This window comes from Fimicolochytrium jonesii, assembly GCF_025526975.1.
Source record: "Fimicolochytrium jonesii strain JEL569 chromosome Unknown EV422scaffold_1, whole genome shotgun sequence".
Lineage (NCBI taxonomy): Eukaryota > Fungi > Chytridiomycota > Chytridiomycetes > Spizellomycetales > Powellomycetaceae > Fimicolochytrium > Fimicolochytrium jonesii.
Window position 1 is genome coordinate 2,016,231 of NW_026515668.1, and position 15,994 is coordinate 2,032,224.

General features: G+C 52.3%; 5 protein-coding genes across 5 annotated transcripts; 2 read left to right on the forward strand and 3 right to left on the reverse strand.

Annotated features, from left to right (window-relative positions):
- The first annotated feature begins 34 nt into the window (after positions 1-34).
- Positions 35-2,785, forward strand: EV422DRAFT_31478 (PhoD-like phosphatase-domain-containing protein). The gene is made up of 9 exons (XM_053066216.1): positions 35-360; positions 434-723; positions 799-1,260; positions 1,325-1,356; positions 1,420-1,495; positions 1,555-1,920; positions 1,998-2,220; positions 2,290-2,310; positions 2,380-2,785. The coding sequence occupies exons 1-9, from the start codon at positions 272-274 to the stop codon at positions 2,540-2,542; spliced, it is 1,722 nt and encodes a 573-aa protein (XP_052930456.1). The 5' UTR covers positions 35-271; the 3' UTR covers positions 2,543-2,785.
- Positions 2,779-6,362, reverse strand: EV422DRAFT_513041 (SPOC like C-terminal domain-containing protein). The gene is made up of 13 exons (XM_053069125.1): positions 6,113-6,362; positions 5,990-6,044; positions 5,773-5,928; positions 5,512-5,695; positions 5,395-5,455; positions 4,805-5,317; positions 4,523-4,741; positions 4,216-4,457; positions 3,934-4,145; positions 3,623-3,871; positions 3,268-3,557; positions 3,114-3,185; positions 2,779-3,030 (listed from the first exon to the last, which is right to left on the reverse strand). Exons 1-13 carry the CDS (start codon positions 6,239-6,241, stop codon positions 3,013-3,015), a joined length of 2,400 nt encoding a protein of 799 aa, XP_052930457.1. The 5' UTR covers positions 6,242-6,362; the 3' UTR covers positions 2,779-3,012.
- EV422DRAFT_513046 (uncharacterized protein) lies at positions 6,355-7,750 on the reverse strand. Its single transcript, XM_053069126.1, has one exon. It carries the CDS (start codon positions 7,523-7,525, stop codon positions 6,458-6,460), a length of 1,068 nt encoding a protein of 355 aa, XP_052930458.1. The 5' UTR covers positions 7,526-7,750; the 3' UTR covers positions 6,355-6,457.
- A 127-nt stretch (positions 7,751-7,877) lies between these two features.
- On the reverse strand, positions 7,878-14,608 carry EV422DRAFT_513047 (uncharacterized protein). Its single transcript, XM_053069127.1, has one exon. It carries the CDS (start codon positions 14,171-14,173, stop codon positions 8,036-8,038), a length of 6,138 nt encoding a protein of 2,045 aa, XP_052930459.1. The 5' UTR covers positions 14,174-14,608; the 3' UTR covers positions 7,878-8,035.
- EV422DRAFT_594317 (emp24/gp25L/p24 family/GOLD-domain-containing protein) lies at positions 14,565-15,760 on the forward strand (the record flags this gene model as incomplete). The annotated part of the gene is made up of 5 exons (XM_053073580.1): positions 14,565-14,771; positions 14,841-15,045; positions 15,146-15,259; positions 15,333-15,429; positions 15,498-15,760. 5 exons carry the CDS (start codon positions 14,565-14,567, stop codon positions 15,529-15,531), a joined length of 657 nt encoding a protein of 218 aa, XP_052930460.1. The 3' UTR covers positions 15,532-15,760.
- Between the last annotated feature and the right edge of the window lie 234 nt (positions 15,761-15,994).

A 15,994-nucleotide genomic window follows, 5' to 3' on the forward strand; every position in this document is an offset into this window, starting at 1 on the left:
TCCGTGACGCAACCACTCAGCAACCACTCGCTCCTTCCGCGGGAAATGCATTTTGACGAGCTGTCTTTTCCACTGGCTTGACATCTTGACCACCCGAGAAACCTATATAGCGAAGATTCCCGGTGCCTTCCTTTATATAGTCTCCTCCAGCAAGGAGACGGCAAACTGGGTCATTGTTTGCGCCCAACCGGAGTCGGGCGTGATCTCCGAACTTTGCAAAAGGACTAGCATTGTACAGTATTCCCGGCCTGGGCGGCCAAACTGCACCTAGATGGCAAAGGTACTCCTTACCACCCTTGTATGGATATACTCGTTAGCAGCGGGGCTCCATGGGTTTCTGGCACCGATTCTGCTTGTCGTGTGAGTACCTCTGTGACCCAATACGATTTCGAGCAACTTCGTTCACATATTGACGGCTGTCCGATACTTCTAGAATTCCGTCGCGGCAGGTGCTCCGGTTGATATTCCTCACCTACTTCTTCCAATTCTGCCTACTACCTGCCTTGGTCCTCGTATGGTACCGCGATAGTATCCAACCAGCCGCGGTCGAAGTCAAAAACCAGTCGTCCGATGACGAAGACGAGACGAGGTCACTCCTCCCGAGCCCCACCTCCCGGGATGACAGCGCCAACGGCAACGTCCTCCGCAACCGTCGCAACTCCGAAGCGCGCTCCCCAACCGCCACCTCCCCAGGATCAGCGCTCCACTCCTCAGAGTCACAAGGTGCGCATAGAACTTCCACCGCTCAGCGCCGCCGCCGTCATGTGACATACCGAGATGATAACCACCCATCCGAAGGTTTTTTCACGTTCCTTAAGAGCCGCAAGATGCGCACGGCGCTGCTGGTGCTCTCGTTCGTGGCCAATACCACCCTTTTTGGATTGTGCATGGATTTCGTGTATAGGCCGTATCTGAAGGAGCAGCATCGGGATCTGCAGTTGACGCGTGTGGGCGCGGTTGGGAGCGATTATGCGAGGGTGTTTGTGAGAGCGCCTACGGAGGCGACGCTGGCGCTTGAGTTTACGCCGGCGAAGGAGGAAACATGGGCTGTGTGCGAGTCGGGGGTGGTGGTTAGCGCTGCCAATGATTATACCGCCATTGCGACGTGCAATCAGCTGGCGCCAAAGACGACGTACCATTATCGATGGGTGAAAGCGGACGGACAGCCGCTGTTTGCGGATACGAAGGCTGCGGACTATCGGTTCAAGACTGCGCCTGTGGATCTGGCGAAAGCGAAATATTCATTCGCATTCACATCTTGTGCGTTGCGTGTGATTTCATAGCTTTCGCACATTGCACCTGCGCTAACGCGGTATACTCTTAGGTGTCAAGCCTGGGTTCCCATACATGACGAAGGTAGGCAAGGCGAGCATAAATCTTAGCACTCAATTCAGCTTCGAGGCTCATCAGCTTTCACAGGGCATCCAAGGCTTTCGCGAGATGGGGAAACAAGACCTGTCGTTTGTCATGTTCCTTGGTGACCTGATCTACGCAGGTGGGTACCAGGGACGGTTGCAATAGTTAGTGGGTGTTGCCACTCACACGTTGGAATAGATGCCCCTACCCTCTACGGCACGGACGTGGACACTTACCGCTGGCACTACCGGTATCTCTACTCCCACGCCGATTTCAGGGACACCTTCCGCCGAATCCCCTTCCTCACAATCTACGACGACCACGAAATCCTCAACGACTGGGAGTTCGACCACGCTGACCCGTACCCCGCAGCCTTCAAGGCCTTCAACGAGTACGCGGGCCTCACTAACCCGCAAAAGGACGCGAACGAGTCGGCGATCTTTGAGTATGCGTTTGGGGATACCGCGTTTTTTGTTATGGATACGCGTGGGTACCGGGATCCGAAGACGGGGACGATGTTGGGGGATGCGCAGAAGAAGAGGGTGCAGGATTGGTTGTTGAGAGGTTCGTGGCCGCGTTTTGTATTTGATATTTCTCCCTTGAGCGAAGCTAACGGCAGTAACACGTTTAACGTCCTGCAGTAAAGGACAAGTACACAATCAAATTCCTCGTCTCCTCCGTCCCATTAACGCAGAACTGGCAATGGGAGCAACGTGACACCTGGGCGGGCTACCTGCGGGAACGGCAGGAGATCTTGGACTTCATTTCGACGAATGATATCCGCAATGTGATGGCTATCAGCGGGGATAGGCATGAGGTGGCCGTTACGAAGCTGCCCGGGAACGTTATTGAGTTTAGCACGAGGTAGATGGTGGTTCGATTTGACTCGCCCATTGGTTGCGTCCACTGAAACTGTTTGTGTGTCCTATCCAGTCCTCTACAAGCTTTCTACAGGTAGGATAGCAGCCCACACGGGAACGTCTCGATTATCCTACGACCTGACATCAACTCCCCCGTTCACAGCCCAATAGAAACCTACCGCGAAACCGCCGAAGACCAAAAGATCTTCTCCTGGAGGCCCGGACGCATTAAGTGGGGCAGGTTCACCATCGATACCACAAAGTCGACGCCGACCGCTACTTATGCGTTGTTTGTGAATGATTATCAAGGTATGGTCCATACGTAGGTCCTCGCGCGTACCCTCTCTGTTCCTGAGGATTAAGTTGCTCTTTCCCTCTTTCCCATTGTAGACACGCCTGTATATGAGAAGACGTTTGAGTTGCTTCCTTTGTAGGTCAAATGTAGCTCCTAGATATTCTTCGAGATTGGCATCGGAATGGGATTGCTTCCACGGCGTGTTGAGCGTATGTATGTAGACAGCTGTCGCTTTAGTGTGAATACATATAGTTCCGAACCACTTTTGCTGGTCGATGTGCGAAATTTGGCGTTGCTTTGAGAATTTCGTTCGAAACCGGGCACCGTGTTGCCAAGGCCAAAGCCACTCTAAGATATGATGAGCCGACCCTGCTGCAGAGCATACACAGCAAAGAAGGACGTGGTGGAAGAGTATGATTTAATTCAGGTGCTACACTTGGTTTTAGATACGCCGGGCAAAGGGTATCCTAGATATACTAGACTACTTCGAGGCCATCTAGATCAATCCATCATATCCAACTGCAGAGAAGAAAAGTCAACGAATACGATCTGGGAGCATTGATGCAGGAAGGTGCGTTGGGCACCCAGCGAAGAGTACTCACCCAGTCTTCTTCCTCCACAGGTTTGTTCTTGACAACGTCTGGACCCACTTCTTCTGTGGCAGCTTGCAGGAACTGTGCGAGATTACCCCCGTCAGCCCGTCGCACATAGAAAAGCGCTGAGCCGTTGAAGATGACCCCAAATACATAAACATACCGTCTCCGCATCTTCCTCAGTAAAAGTGCTCTCGGCATTCTCCTGCTTGGTAATAAGGGTAACCTGCTTCTCGCAAATCCGCTTCCAAAACTCAGCATGGTTAGCATGCTCTCCACTTGGGGATAGATCTGTTTTGGTCTTTGTCAACCAGTCGTTGAATCGTGGCGCTTCGTCTTGAGTCACGCAGGCCGCTCGAAGCACGAGGATACAGTTCATGGCTTTGTCGTAGAATTGGTCCCGGAAGGATTTGGTGATGAGGGATGTGATCACTTCGCACATTTGCGTGACGGCTGCAGCGTGTTGTTTCGTGAGGACATCTGATAGGTTCAGGAATGCGAGGAACGTAGAGACATACCAGGCTCCACAAGATCCTTGTCCGTCCTACTGATCATAGCTGTGAAATCGCTGATGGGATCTGCAGAGGACACCTTATCGACCTGTCGGCCTGTCAAATCCTGCATGCTCGTGACGATCGGCGCCTGTTCCTCCGTCTTGATGCGCTTGTCGCCATTTTGACCGTTTTGGTTTGCTCCACCGGCTTCTTCAATCGCCTGCCCTGCCACGCGATCTGCCCAGGCACGTTTGCCGGCTGCCTTCTTCGCGACTACAGGAAACTCATATATCAGCTCACAATGAACATGTTCACCTGGAAGAATTCACCCCCACCCTTTGTGATCTTGAAACTTTCAGCGAGCTTCGCCGCAGCTGCTTTAGAAGGCTCTGCCAGTTCCTGCAACGGTTCCAAGCACGCTAGGATTTGAGGATCCGCTGGCGGCAGCCCTTCGGTCGGATGTATTGCGCGGTGAGCGATGCACTGATACAGACGCTGCCATGCAGGGTTGAAGACGTCTTTTGGCCTGAAAGCTTCAATCTTCCCTCTGTCAAAGAAAAGAACTAAGGCGCCACATCGAGTGAAAGGTGGACAGGGAAAGAGCAAGCACCCCATACCCGTCGTCATTGTCAATGGCATTCATGAGATCCATAGAATCTATGAAATCGTCCACAGCCTTCACTGCCTCGTCCGGTGGGACTTGTCGTGCGTCAAGCTTGTGTTTCTTTCCACTTGGTCCAGGCAGGGTGCCCAGAACGGAATTCGAATGCGATGCAAAGGACAAGTCAGATACGTCTTTCGACAGTAGGAAATCAAAATTAGGGAACGAATAGGCGCGAAGGTCTTCTGCAAAAGGAAGCTGACCAAGACAGTTAAATTCTCCGGCGAAACGGCACCCTGTGCATATTGAAAGTTTTCGCATACTTGGACAAACAGCGCCCAGTCTTGCTTTTCCTTCGATCCATATGGTATGATGGCACCCAATTTCGGATTCGCGCGGTCATTGCGAACATATCGGACAATGGCGGCTCGCCCGGTTTCTTTCAATGCGTCCATGAGAGGGTAAAAAAGCCCTGCCGCGACAGGATTATCGGGTTCAGGAATCACTGCGAAAGTGTTCGACATGTATTGATACCGAGGGATCTGGTCGGACGTGAAATGAGCATACACCGCTTGACCTGAAGTTGAAAGGCCTCCACAACCTACCCTGTCTTTTGACACGAAGCCCAATATGGATAGACCTTTGGTTGTCGATAGCTTCATGGCCTCCTCATCTTCCTCCGAGAAGGGCACGAGTTTCCTCCCGTAAGCATACGCCCGAACTAGATCTTCTTTCGAGACTTTCACCCCATTTTCGTTCTCCGCTCCGTCCGAGCTCTGTGCATCGCCCATTGCAAGTTTGTAGTTCCGCACCATGTCAACTTTCCCGTAAGTCGTTGCATCGCGCTCGGCATCGGGGACCGTGTCAGCTAAATTCGACCACTTCTTGGCCGATGGTAGCTTCATTTCGCTCGTTTTGGCGTACAAGTGTACACCAATTTCGATCCCCTCGCTTGGGTGCGCGATCGGGTCCCCAAGGAGTAACGGGCCTCGCATAATAGGAACTGGCCGTACGGTCTTCGACCGAAGTTGACTGAGCACTTGTTTCGCTTCCTCCCCATCCCAGAATGTCCCGCCCAGCTTTTCAGTGAACTCCCGGAGCCATACTTCGTTTGCCGCCTAGTACGCAGCCAGTGTTGACGTTGATATGAACGAGTCAATCTTATAGACCATGAAATCCGCAATTTTCGACCTACCTTGACCTCCGACTTCCCTTCCGCTTTGATGTCCGAGTCCGGATCCTCAAAGTCATACCCTCTGGACATGGACTTCTTTAGTTTCATGGTCAGGTGCACGTGGCACAAGTTACTCACATGAGGTTGAAGTCAATGGCCATGAGCTTCGTTTTGTCTACGACGCTCTCAGTGTTTTCGGTTTCCATGGGATTTGCAGCGTCCGTAAACAGATAGATCTTCTTTTCATACATCAGTGGCTTCCCAGTTTTGCCAGTACAATGTTTTTCCAATGTATGCACCGCAAGGATGATGGCATCCATTACTGCATCCATTCATCACAAGACTCTGGTCAGCATATAGAATGCCAAACACAGTGACTTTTCTCAAATGCTCACAGACCATCACCGGGACCTGGGCCTTCCTCTAACCCCGCGTCCACGAACTTGAGAAGCTCGAGGTCCGCCATCCGCATGAGCGCCTCGGATTGTTCCTCGAATACCCATGACTTGATATGCTGATACTGCTCGGCTTCGTCGGCGAGAACGTTGTCCGTTTCTACCAAACCAGGAATGAGAACGACAGAGTATGTGAAAGCAAGGACGGTGACGGCCCAAACCTTCCGTTCCCACAGTAAGTAAAGCCACCTGGTCCGTTTTCCGCCCTGCGATAATCTGAACGACAGAGCGTTATTCCGAGAATCGCATCTATTTTGGTCCCCTTGCCTGCTCATGACGATCACCTTGGAGTGCAGAAGCTGAAACAGGGTGTCCTTAGCGTTCTTTTGAAAGCTTGTGCCGGTATGGTCTGTGTTGATTCTCATGGACGGGTTGACGTCCACGATGAAGACCGTGGCCACCTTCCCCGCCATCCTGGGCGAGCTCCTCGTATGCTATGTGTACCCCGCAAGTTATCAAGACGAAGGCGAGGACTCACGCGTACTGATACCAAAGATGGACATTATATGACGCCTTTATGAAGGGCGTTCTCACTTCCGCTTATTTTTGATTGAGGTATATGAATTTACAGCCTGATCGTTGCTCTCCTACTCTCTGGACGCATATATTTTTCCAAATCCGTCCTGCTGTCACCTTCCTACTTTCTCCCCCCGCATATTGACCAAGATGACGACAGGCCCATCCGCTACATCCTCCCTCTTTTCCCCATTTTCGTCATTCCCATCGGCCCAAAGTAGACCCTCCAGCGTTTGATCCCCACACAATCTTCGCCCATTCATGCTGAATTCAGCCAAATGACGATTGCGTGATGCGCGCTGACAGTAAATAGTCATGAGCCGTTCAAGAGGTGTCCATTTGCGAATCTTGAACCAGATACCGTTGTAAGGCTGCTTCGTGGGAGCGTTGATGTTGTGGGATTGTGCTTGAGAATGTCTTCTCGCATAATGCACCGACGACCGTTGTGGTGCATGCTGTTGTGTTGTGTCTTGTGAAGAAGCTTCGGATTGCGACGTCGGACGAGGTGTCGAGGAGGTTGGAGATGCAGGTGTTATGTCGCTGTCGTGTTGCGTCGAGGTACTGGTAGGACCTGAGCTTGCAATTTCTCTGACAACAACCCGAACATACCCCGGTCCCTCATGAGGCGGCGGTGGTGTTGTGCATGACCTTCGGCTCGGATCCTGCCTGCCCCCACCAGCCAACGCAAGTGGCCTTGACTCCTCAACGTCTCGTGGCCTGTCCGCCCTTCGTGTCCTGTCCTCTTCATTTCTCCCATCCGTGCCATGATTCCATTCGTCTTCGTCAAACTCATCGTCAGGACTCCGTCGCCGGCGATTGCTTCTCCAGCTACTTCTCGTCCGATCTTCATGCACGTGGTCACGCCTATTGTTCTGTCCAACTTGTGCTTGCCATTCGGGGAAGAGCGACCTCCGCGGTCCGGAACCACTTTCCCGTGGCTGCTGTGGCGTTTGGACCGAACTGCTGTGATAGAACTGGGCTGGGTTCATTCCACGCCTCCTGTCCGTCACAGAAGGGTTCTCATTGTCATTGTGGGTGGATGTCGAGGCGGTATGCTGTATGCTGGAACGAAAGCGAAGGGTCACGCGCCGACCGCTACCTTCTTCCCAGCCTTCTAACTCGTTGGTAGCGAGACGGCGGAGGAGGTCAGCCAGTTGCGTCGGGGTGGTCGTGGCGGGCATAACTTGGTATGTCTTTGTCGACAGTGGGCTGCCCTCACTCAACCTTAGCTCTGCGCACTACTCGTCGATCTTATTGCCAACCGAGACAAAGAGACACAGGCAAACGGGAGGACAGATGTCACCGAAGTGAGGGTGTCATAAGGTCGGATGGTCTTCTCCTTTGAGCAACAAGGATACTCCGTGCAAAGATGAAGAAGAGAACTTTTGGGTGGAAAGTAAGAGCTGTCAAACGCAGCAGGGGGAAAGCTGAAGTTCGGCAGTGAGCGCGCGGGCAGGTAAGCGGTGACGCGGAAACTCGACAGCGCGTTCCTGACAGCGCGTGACTCCTTTTCGTGATGTTCCAAAGCTAAAGCCAATGAGATTTTATTGATGATCAATCAAGGAGCGATTTGCACCGTCTCGTATATGCATCACGAGTAAGAAATCCTATCTGCTACGCCTCTATGTGTACTCCTCCTTAGCTCAACGCCCGCTTCGGAATGATGTGATGCATATGTATTCGCACTCTAACTAGTCTCGATGGGCTGGCTTGACAAAACCATACATGTGGGCCCGCCAATCCTCTGCCTCCTCAAGCGGCGCCGGTTGTTCATCCTTTTTCCCATATTCTTGAGCATTCGCATCGCTAATACCCTCCCCGCCGATTTCTCCAAAATTTCTTGCATCTTCTGCATCTTCTGCATCCTCGATCCACACACCGGCGTGCATGAGTTCCGGCTCATCGTCATCTACCACAGTGCCGACACACTCCTCGCCAAAATCTCCGAGATTTCTTCCATCTTCTGCATCCTCGATCCACACACCACTAACGTGCATGAGTTCCCGCTCATTTATCACGGGCGTCTCGGCAACCTCTCCCTTAGGTGTTTCCAGGCCGCTTTCGGCTTGGATGGCCGAATCGAATGCTGCGACGTGCCCACCATCTTCTTCAGCGTCTTTGCTCGGAGAAATGTGCGACACGCTTGGATCCGCAAGAGCACTCGTGTGAGATGCATCAGCGCTATTCGCATCTACCAGTGCAAACCTCTGCTCTGCGAGCAATTTGACCGTAGCTTCCTGCGCGACTTTAGAGGTCTCCTCCAGTTTCGCGGTTTCCTGCTTAACGACCTCCCGCGCCTTTTGTTTCTTCATCTCCTCATCAGCAACCTGATCCGCGACTTTGACAAGATGAGGCCAGCGAAGGGAAATGATCTGTCGGACTTTGTGGCGCAGCTGAGGTTTCCCCTCTTCAGAGGTACCGGACGTGTCGACACCAGAGGTACATAAAGGCCCGAAGATTGTGCGGATGGTCTTCGCGGAGGGCGTGGCGGAGTATGCTTTCGCAGAAAGACTAGTCTTTTGTGCTTTGTCGCCCTTTGCGATCTTCTTCTTGTCCGTCTTCGCGGTGACTTTCCCTGGTCCACCCATGCTCTGGAAAAACATCACAGCATCTGACGTGCGGCCACACCTCAGTAAGGCTTCGATGTAAGAGTTGCACATATTCTCCGTGGGATATTCCTTGAAGTTTGCCAAGATCGCCTGGCGCGTTTCACGCTTTGACTCCTCATCCGGTTTCATGTGTTCAGCTAATATTGGGAGCTGCACCATGTCATGCCAGGTATCCTCAAGCCGCTTTATCGCTGTCGAGGTAGGATTTTCGGCCGTTTCCGCACCGATGATGTCCAGATATGTGCACAGGAAGGCCTCATTGAGCCGCTCGAAACCGCGTGGAGAAGGTTGCGAGACGATGAATCCCCATCGGCGACGACTGGCAGATTTTCGCGAGGCCGTTCTGGCCTTAAAGACCTTGACCTTGGCTATAGGCATCGAATGGGTGCCAGCTTTTTCGGGCGAGCAGTCCCACAGTACTCGAGGGCGTCCAGAAGCCCAGTTCCAGAGGAGTTTGCCGTCTTCATACCACCGTTGATGCAAGCAGAGTTTCAAGGCAATCGCCACTGTTACATCGTCGATGAGTTTTGTGGGAAGTTTTTTCAGAAGAGCTATGGATCTGTGTACAACGTTCACGTCTGTCCGCGGGCTGCCCGGGTGGCCGATATAACCGTTGGCGACCATATGTACGAGGTGGTTATCGATGCCCTCACTAAAGAAGCCATACCCAGGAGTCTGCTGCAAAAATCCCGTAATTCGGTTGATACTGACATTCGCCGGAGCGTCGTTCCGGGACAGGATATAATTCGCTATGTCGCAATAGGGAACCCCAGTACCTTGTAATGAAAGCGATCGATCATGGCTTGACTCCTCATGCGAGAAACTGTAAAGCGCCAGCTCAGCACTGGAGAGGTCCCCTTGTTGCAGCAAGGCGGCCACAAAATGCTTCATGGTATTCGCGTCCGGTGCAATCTTTGCGTTGTTCATGATCTTCATCCAATGCGCGATCTCACGTGCCCCGCCTAACTCCGATAAAACGCTCGTGATGGTATCGTAGACGTCTCTTGAAGCAGGTACTTTGTACTCAACCATCTCTTCATTTACAATGTACAACAAGCTTTCATGAAGCATCTCCTTGGCTGCTTCTTTATCCTCACCAGCCAGATACGCACGCGAATGCACGATGATGATGGCGATAAAAGTGTCCTGATCGGGGGAGAACCCAAGTTCATCGAAGCGGTTGAGGCGCTTGCGTATCGATTTACGATGATTTTTGGGAGGCTTGCCTGAGAGGTTGCTCTCATTCTTCACTGCTTGCTTGCGAAGGAAAAGATTCAGGGTCGCCAAATCAGGTTTGATCTGTCGCCGGGACAACACGACGGTCCATCTGTCCATCTCGGCAACGATGTCGAATCCCGCTTCATTGGCCGAAGTAAGGGCCGCGGACAGGAGAGTGTTGATTGTGATGACATCGGGTTGAACATTGAAGGATGTCATTTCTTCAAATGCGTCGACGCATCGCCGGTAGTCTTTGACTTCTTTCCAACCCTTCAGAACCAGATTCCACTCCACCGCTGACCATTTCGCGTTGGAAGCCGAGGTTTTGAGCACATCCTCCAAGAGATTAGGAGCCTTCAATCTGGCATAAGCTGTTGCGAGTGCGATGTTGTAAATGTTGTCCGTCTGAAAGCCCGATTTGGTGATATTTTTCTTTATCTGCTCCACATCGTCGAGGGTTTTCGCAGTAGGTAATAACGACGTTAGCGTCGCCAGATCCGGTATGAAGCCTCTCGCTGCGGCAACCTTCCGGAGTTGTTGCAAAAGGTTCTCCTCCTCCATCCTGGCAAGGGCAGCAATCACCGTATTATAAGCCCACGCATCGGGCTTGAGTTCCAGTCCGTCGACAAGGCCGGCTGTCTTCACGTTGATAAGTATGTGTGCAGCCTCGACGGTCCGACCAGCCGACACGTAGGCTTTGAAGATAAGATTGTGTACGATGTCTTCGGGGTAGATTCCGTGGACAACCATGGTGGTCAAAAGCTCCAAGAACTCCGAAACCTTGCCCTCCGCCGCGAGGGCAGAGAGCACGCTGATGATATCGGTCATTTTCACTGCATGCCCGGACTTCAAAGCTTTCTGAAGCAGAGCTTCGGCGAGGCCCGCATTGCGATGGGTCATAGCTTTCTGCATAGCCTTCATAGTCACGACAAAATGCCGTTCTTTGTCTCTTTGCCCGCTTTCCATGAGATCCAGAATTCCGAGGACCTTCTCTTTGGCATCCGGCCCACTCTGACTGCTGTAACCCATGGCCAAAGATTCGAGAATGCCCTCATCCACAATCGTAGCCTCGTCCCAAGCGATCAACCCGGCTTCGGTGAGCATGTTCCCATTGGCGAGTAAGTTCACTACCCGAGAGCGTTGTACCTGTGTCACCTCATAGCCTTTTTGCTTCATGTATGAGTAGGCTGCGTAAGCACCTTTTTGGTCGAGATGCGTGATCATGGCCTCCAGAGCGAGCGCTACTGCGTGAGCCGACAATGGCACCTGATCCCCGATGGCACTCTGGAGGATGTTTCCCAGACTCTCAGGATTAGGCCAGTCTGTTCCGCGCGGCCCGAAAACCCAGTTCTCGTAGATGTCGCTGGTCAAAGGCACATGGTGGTCGGAAAGAAGCTTGAGCCACCCTTCGATTTGTTGCCCACTGCGGCGTTTGACGGCCGATCTGAGCAAAAAGATTGCATCTCTGGCCGTTGGCCGGTTTTCAGCGGGATAATCCTTGAGAGCGTGGTCGACGAGTTGATAGGTAAAGGCCCCGTCAGAAGAGTTTACAGATGCTCGGTCTAGTGTTTCAACGAGGTCGGTGATGAAGCGCCAATGGTTACGAGATATTCCGTCCTTGTATGCCAATGCCAGTGTCCATTGGAGATCGTCGAACATTTTATGCTTGCACAGAGTTGCAACCATTGCAAGGACCAAGTGTTCCGGCAGCGGGATATTCCACTGGTCATTTGCCGCGCACTGGTAAGAGTACCACGCTTTCTGCCATTGTCCCATTCCCAATAGCCCCATCATCATTGCCGCGCTCGTACGCCTTGTGATGAGGGGCTGGGTGTAAGTGTTCTGGGTGGCGCCGTCAGCGAGGATGTGGTGTATCGCAATGTCACATTCGTACGCCTCGCTGAAGCGTCCGTCGAGTACAAGCGCCTCCACCGCCCGGTTCAGAAGGCCGTAAGCCGATGCATTCCTGTCTCGGCACACCAAGTGAAGAAGGCTCTTGACTGCGTCCAAGTCGCCACGAAGCACGGCAAATTCCAATATCAGCCGCGTCGTGTAGGCGGTCGGCTTAAGGCCGCTGCTTTTGAAGTCTTCCATTGCGATCGTCGCTTTCGGGACGTTTCGATCTTTGAGATACACCCGGATCCTTCCATTGTGACAAGCGATATCGGGTACCACACCGGAGGCCTTCAATTCCCGCCAGATAGCTTCGACCGAGACAACATCCGGGATGCGTGCATATGCTCCAATCAGGGCACTGAAAGTTGTGCCGGTTGGGGCCAGACGCAGACGACCGAGAGCGCGATACATCTCGATGGCGTGCGGGAGCGTTTCAGGGGTCTTGGCCAGCGCATTCAACTCTCGGTTGAAGGCCACGATGTCAGTGAATATCCTTGGATCGGTGACTCTTTGAGCGTTCGAGCGAGTACCCGGACTCACGTCCGAGGCTTCGTCATGAAACCCCTTGCGACGAAAAGATACATCCGACCGGCGGGAGTTTTGAATGGTTGTGCTCCTCTCTGAGTGAGGTGCTAAACGGTTCCGCCAGTGTTGTTCAAGATCGGGGTCCGGGAAACACCCGTGTGATGTCAGGATGTCATGCGTCGCTATGAACACATCATCGTGCTTCCATGCAAGCATTTCGCGGAACACATTGCGATATATTATTGGTACGGAAGGAGGGTCCCTGATGTCGTTGAGTCTCAGTACTTGCAGCAAGTTTTTCAGTTCGCTCAAGTCCTTTGCGCGAGCTGCCAGGCTGATGAAAGGTAGCAAAGCTTCCAATCTTGGCGGCCGTATATCCGTCAATTCTCGGAACCACCGCTCAGCATCCTCAATCAATCCGTGTGCCGCGCATACGGATATGAATCTCTCAAGAATTACTGATTCCGGGGTCAATCCGGCTCGCAGCATAGCGTGGTAATGAGTTTCTGCCCTTTCAAGATCCCCATTCCGGAGCAGACCGGTGATGATCGCTTCGAAAGTCTCGGACGTCGGAAAGCGACTAGCGGCAAGCATTTGTGCAATAACCGACATTGCTGCTTCGAGATCGTCTGCTCTCACGTATCCCTTTAGAAGCAGATTGTACGTTCTGGTGTCCGGCTCGACTTTGTCCGCTATCATGCGCTGGTAGACGTTGGTGAGTTCGTCGACTGGAACGCCATCCAGATAACCCGTCAGCCCCTGCAAGATCGTATTGTAGGTTGTAAGATCTGGCGTAACTTGCACTTGACTCATGGTCTCCAGTGCCGTTCTTAGACCCAGGATGTTACCACTATTGGCGTAATAACTGAGTAGAATATTGTAGGTCGTCGTATTGGGGATCAGATTTTTTGACCGCATGTCGCGAAGTGTGAGGAGGATAGCTTCCGGATCCCCAGCTCGGACAATGCACGACAGTAAACTATTATAGTCCAGCACATCTACATCCATCGATAGGATAGACAAATCTGCCATGATCTGTGAAATACGGCTGATGCCATCATACTCCGCGCTGTCATTTTCTCGCAGAAGCTTGATCACTGACCGAATGTAATCTCTCGTAAGTGTCGATCTTGCCGATGGAGAGCGCATTATGAATCGATACGTTCCAAACGCAGAGCGGACGTCTTCCCGCTCGATCTCAGCGAAAAGCTTACGCAGGTAATCCCGCTCCCCAGGCCTGCTGCTTCCCCCGTAGGTGCGTTTGAGCTTGCCCTCGTCATTTTGAATATGCGCTGGTGTGGTTGCGTAGGACGTCTTCGGTTGATGTTCTCCGCCCGTAATCCACTTCGTCAATTTCGGGTTGCGGCTCCTAAGCTTTTCGGGCCACGAATTGCGAGCGTAAGTCCGAGAGGTTGCAATGTGGCGGACCTGGCTCCATTTGATTGGGCAGGTGACGCCCTGGGAGACTCCTGCGCGGCGCACATAGTGCGAGTAGCCCCGCTTCCAGACGACAGGCGTTGCGACGCCGACGCAACGTGAAGAAGCAAACTTTCCTGATATACTGAGGCACCGCGACGACATATAGACATCATGTGCTTTGGCTGTTCTCTAAAGTCGTCTTATTGGGTTGAGTGCTTATCGAAGATGTCCAGGGGTCCTGTTGCTCTTGCGTCGAGTGCTGGACCGAGGAGTCTGACCCCGAAAATCTGTCCAGGTTGTTGTTGAGGACCCTTTGCCGTCCCCCTTACCGTTATCCGGCGGCAGGTAGGTACAGTACGTATGGGCAGCGTCCAAATACTGCGCTGCGTGCCCTGCACCTGCAGTTTTGGTTACGAAGAAGTGAAGAAATGAGGAAGAAGGTGAAGCCGCGGCGGTTGGGGCTTGCGCGTTGGAACTTGGAATGGGCTTTCGACTGCTTTGGACCTGCGCATCCCCTTCCATCACCAATCCTAACGTTGAGCCAGTTGCCACCATGGGGAAGCCATCACCTACCACCCAAGTCCTGGCGTTGGTATGCCTTGTCGCCATCTTATCGACGCAGGTTGCAGCTTTCAACACCTTTACGACGCTGCTACACGCCGGAGAGGAGCAATGTTTCAAAGAAGTGCTAAAAACAAAGGATAGAGTGGACTTGTCCTATGAGATAACGGACGGTGGGAATCTGGACGTTGACTTTGTGGTAGGCATCACCAGGAGCATCTTCTGAAGCCGAAGTTCCCTTGTGATGTTCATATTCTTCACCCCATAGGTTTTTGCACCCGGCAATCGTCCGCTGCAATCACACAACGCAGGGAGCTTCTTCACTTGGGGTTTCAATGCTGAGGAGGATGGCACATACACCTACTGCTTCAATAACAAGAGGTCATCATTCGCGGACAAACGGATCTTATTCACGGTGGTGGGGCCTGATGAGAAGTGGAAGATTGAGGAGAAGGAGATGAAGATGAGTCTTGGTGAGTACCACGGGAGAAAGAGCGCGAAGTGTGCATCACGATGAGCCGGCGGATGGTCTAATCATTCTGGACTCTCGTTCAACTACGTTTCCATATGAAGAAGACGACCCAACGGAATCCCTCCAAAGCGAGATTAGGGTGTTGGACGCGGGGATCAGGGCCATCAGGGAAGAGCACGCTTTCTTAAAATCAAGGGAACGCCGGCACAGGATGAGTGAGTCTTTGTCAGATGTTGTCATCGGAAATCCCGAGTGACATGGACTAAAGCGGAACCACTTGTAAACCAGCTGCGGATAGCACGAATAGTCGTGTCTTGTACTGGTCGCTCGTACAAGCTCTGGCACTCGTGGGAGTCGTGTACTTCCAGATCAACTACCTGAAGAGGTAAGCAGGAGTGAAACAGGCGAAACAGCGCTCTCTGATCTGAACCTCACCGGATTTGTCCGCATCAGGTTCTTTGAGATGAGAAGCGGCCGATCAATCTAGTCCCGTCTGTTCCTGCAGTATACTGACCATATGATGTCTGTGCATGCCACTTTTTCACTCCATCCCTACGCGCTAATCCACTATCTACTTGTTGCATACCGTCAAATGGATGGACGGTCTTTGGCCCTCCTTTGGCTATACATAGACAATCTCTATCGAATCTAAGTTACCCACACGGAAAACTGACGCCTGGAATGTAGTCGAAACCTAGTCATCTTTGGCCGTAGGGAGGCATGGGAAATCACACCGCCAGGTGAACGGAAAGCGTACGAGTATAGATGGCATTAGCAACAGCCATAATCATTCAATTGATACGATGTGGTATAATTTTACAAGTGCTCTTCGACCAAAAAATAACGACTACTAAATGACAGAGGGTGAAGGAAGCCCGGTGAATGGCTCACGCAAGCACGAGCGATGACGGATCTTCCCTAAAGGACTTGACTTCGTGATCGAATCTACA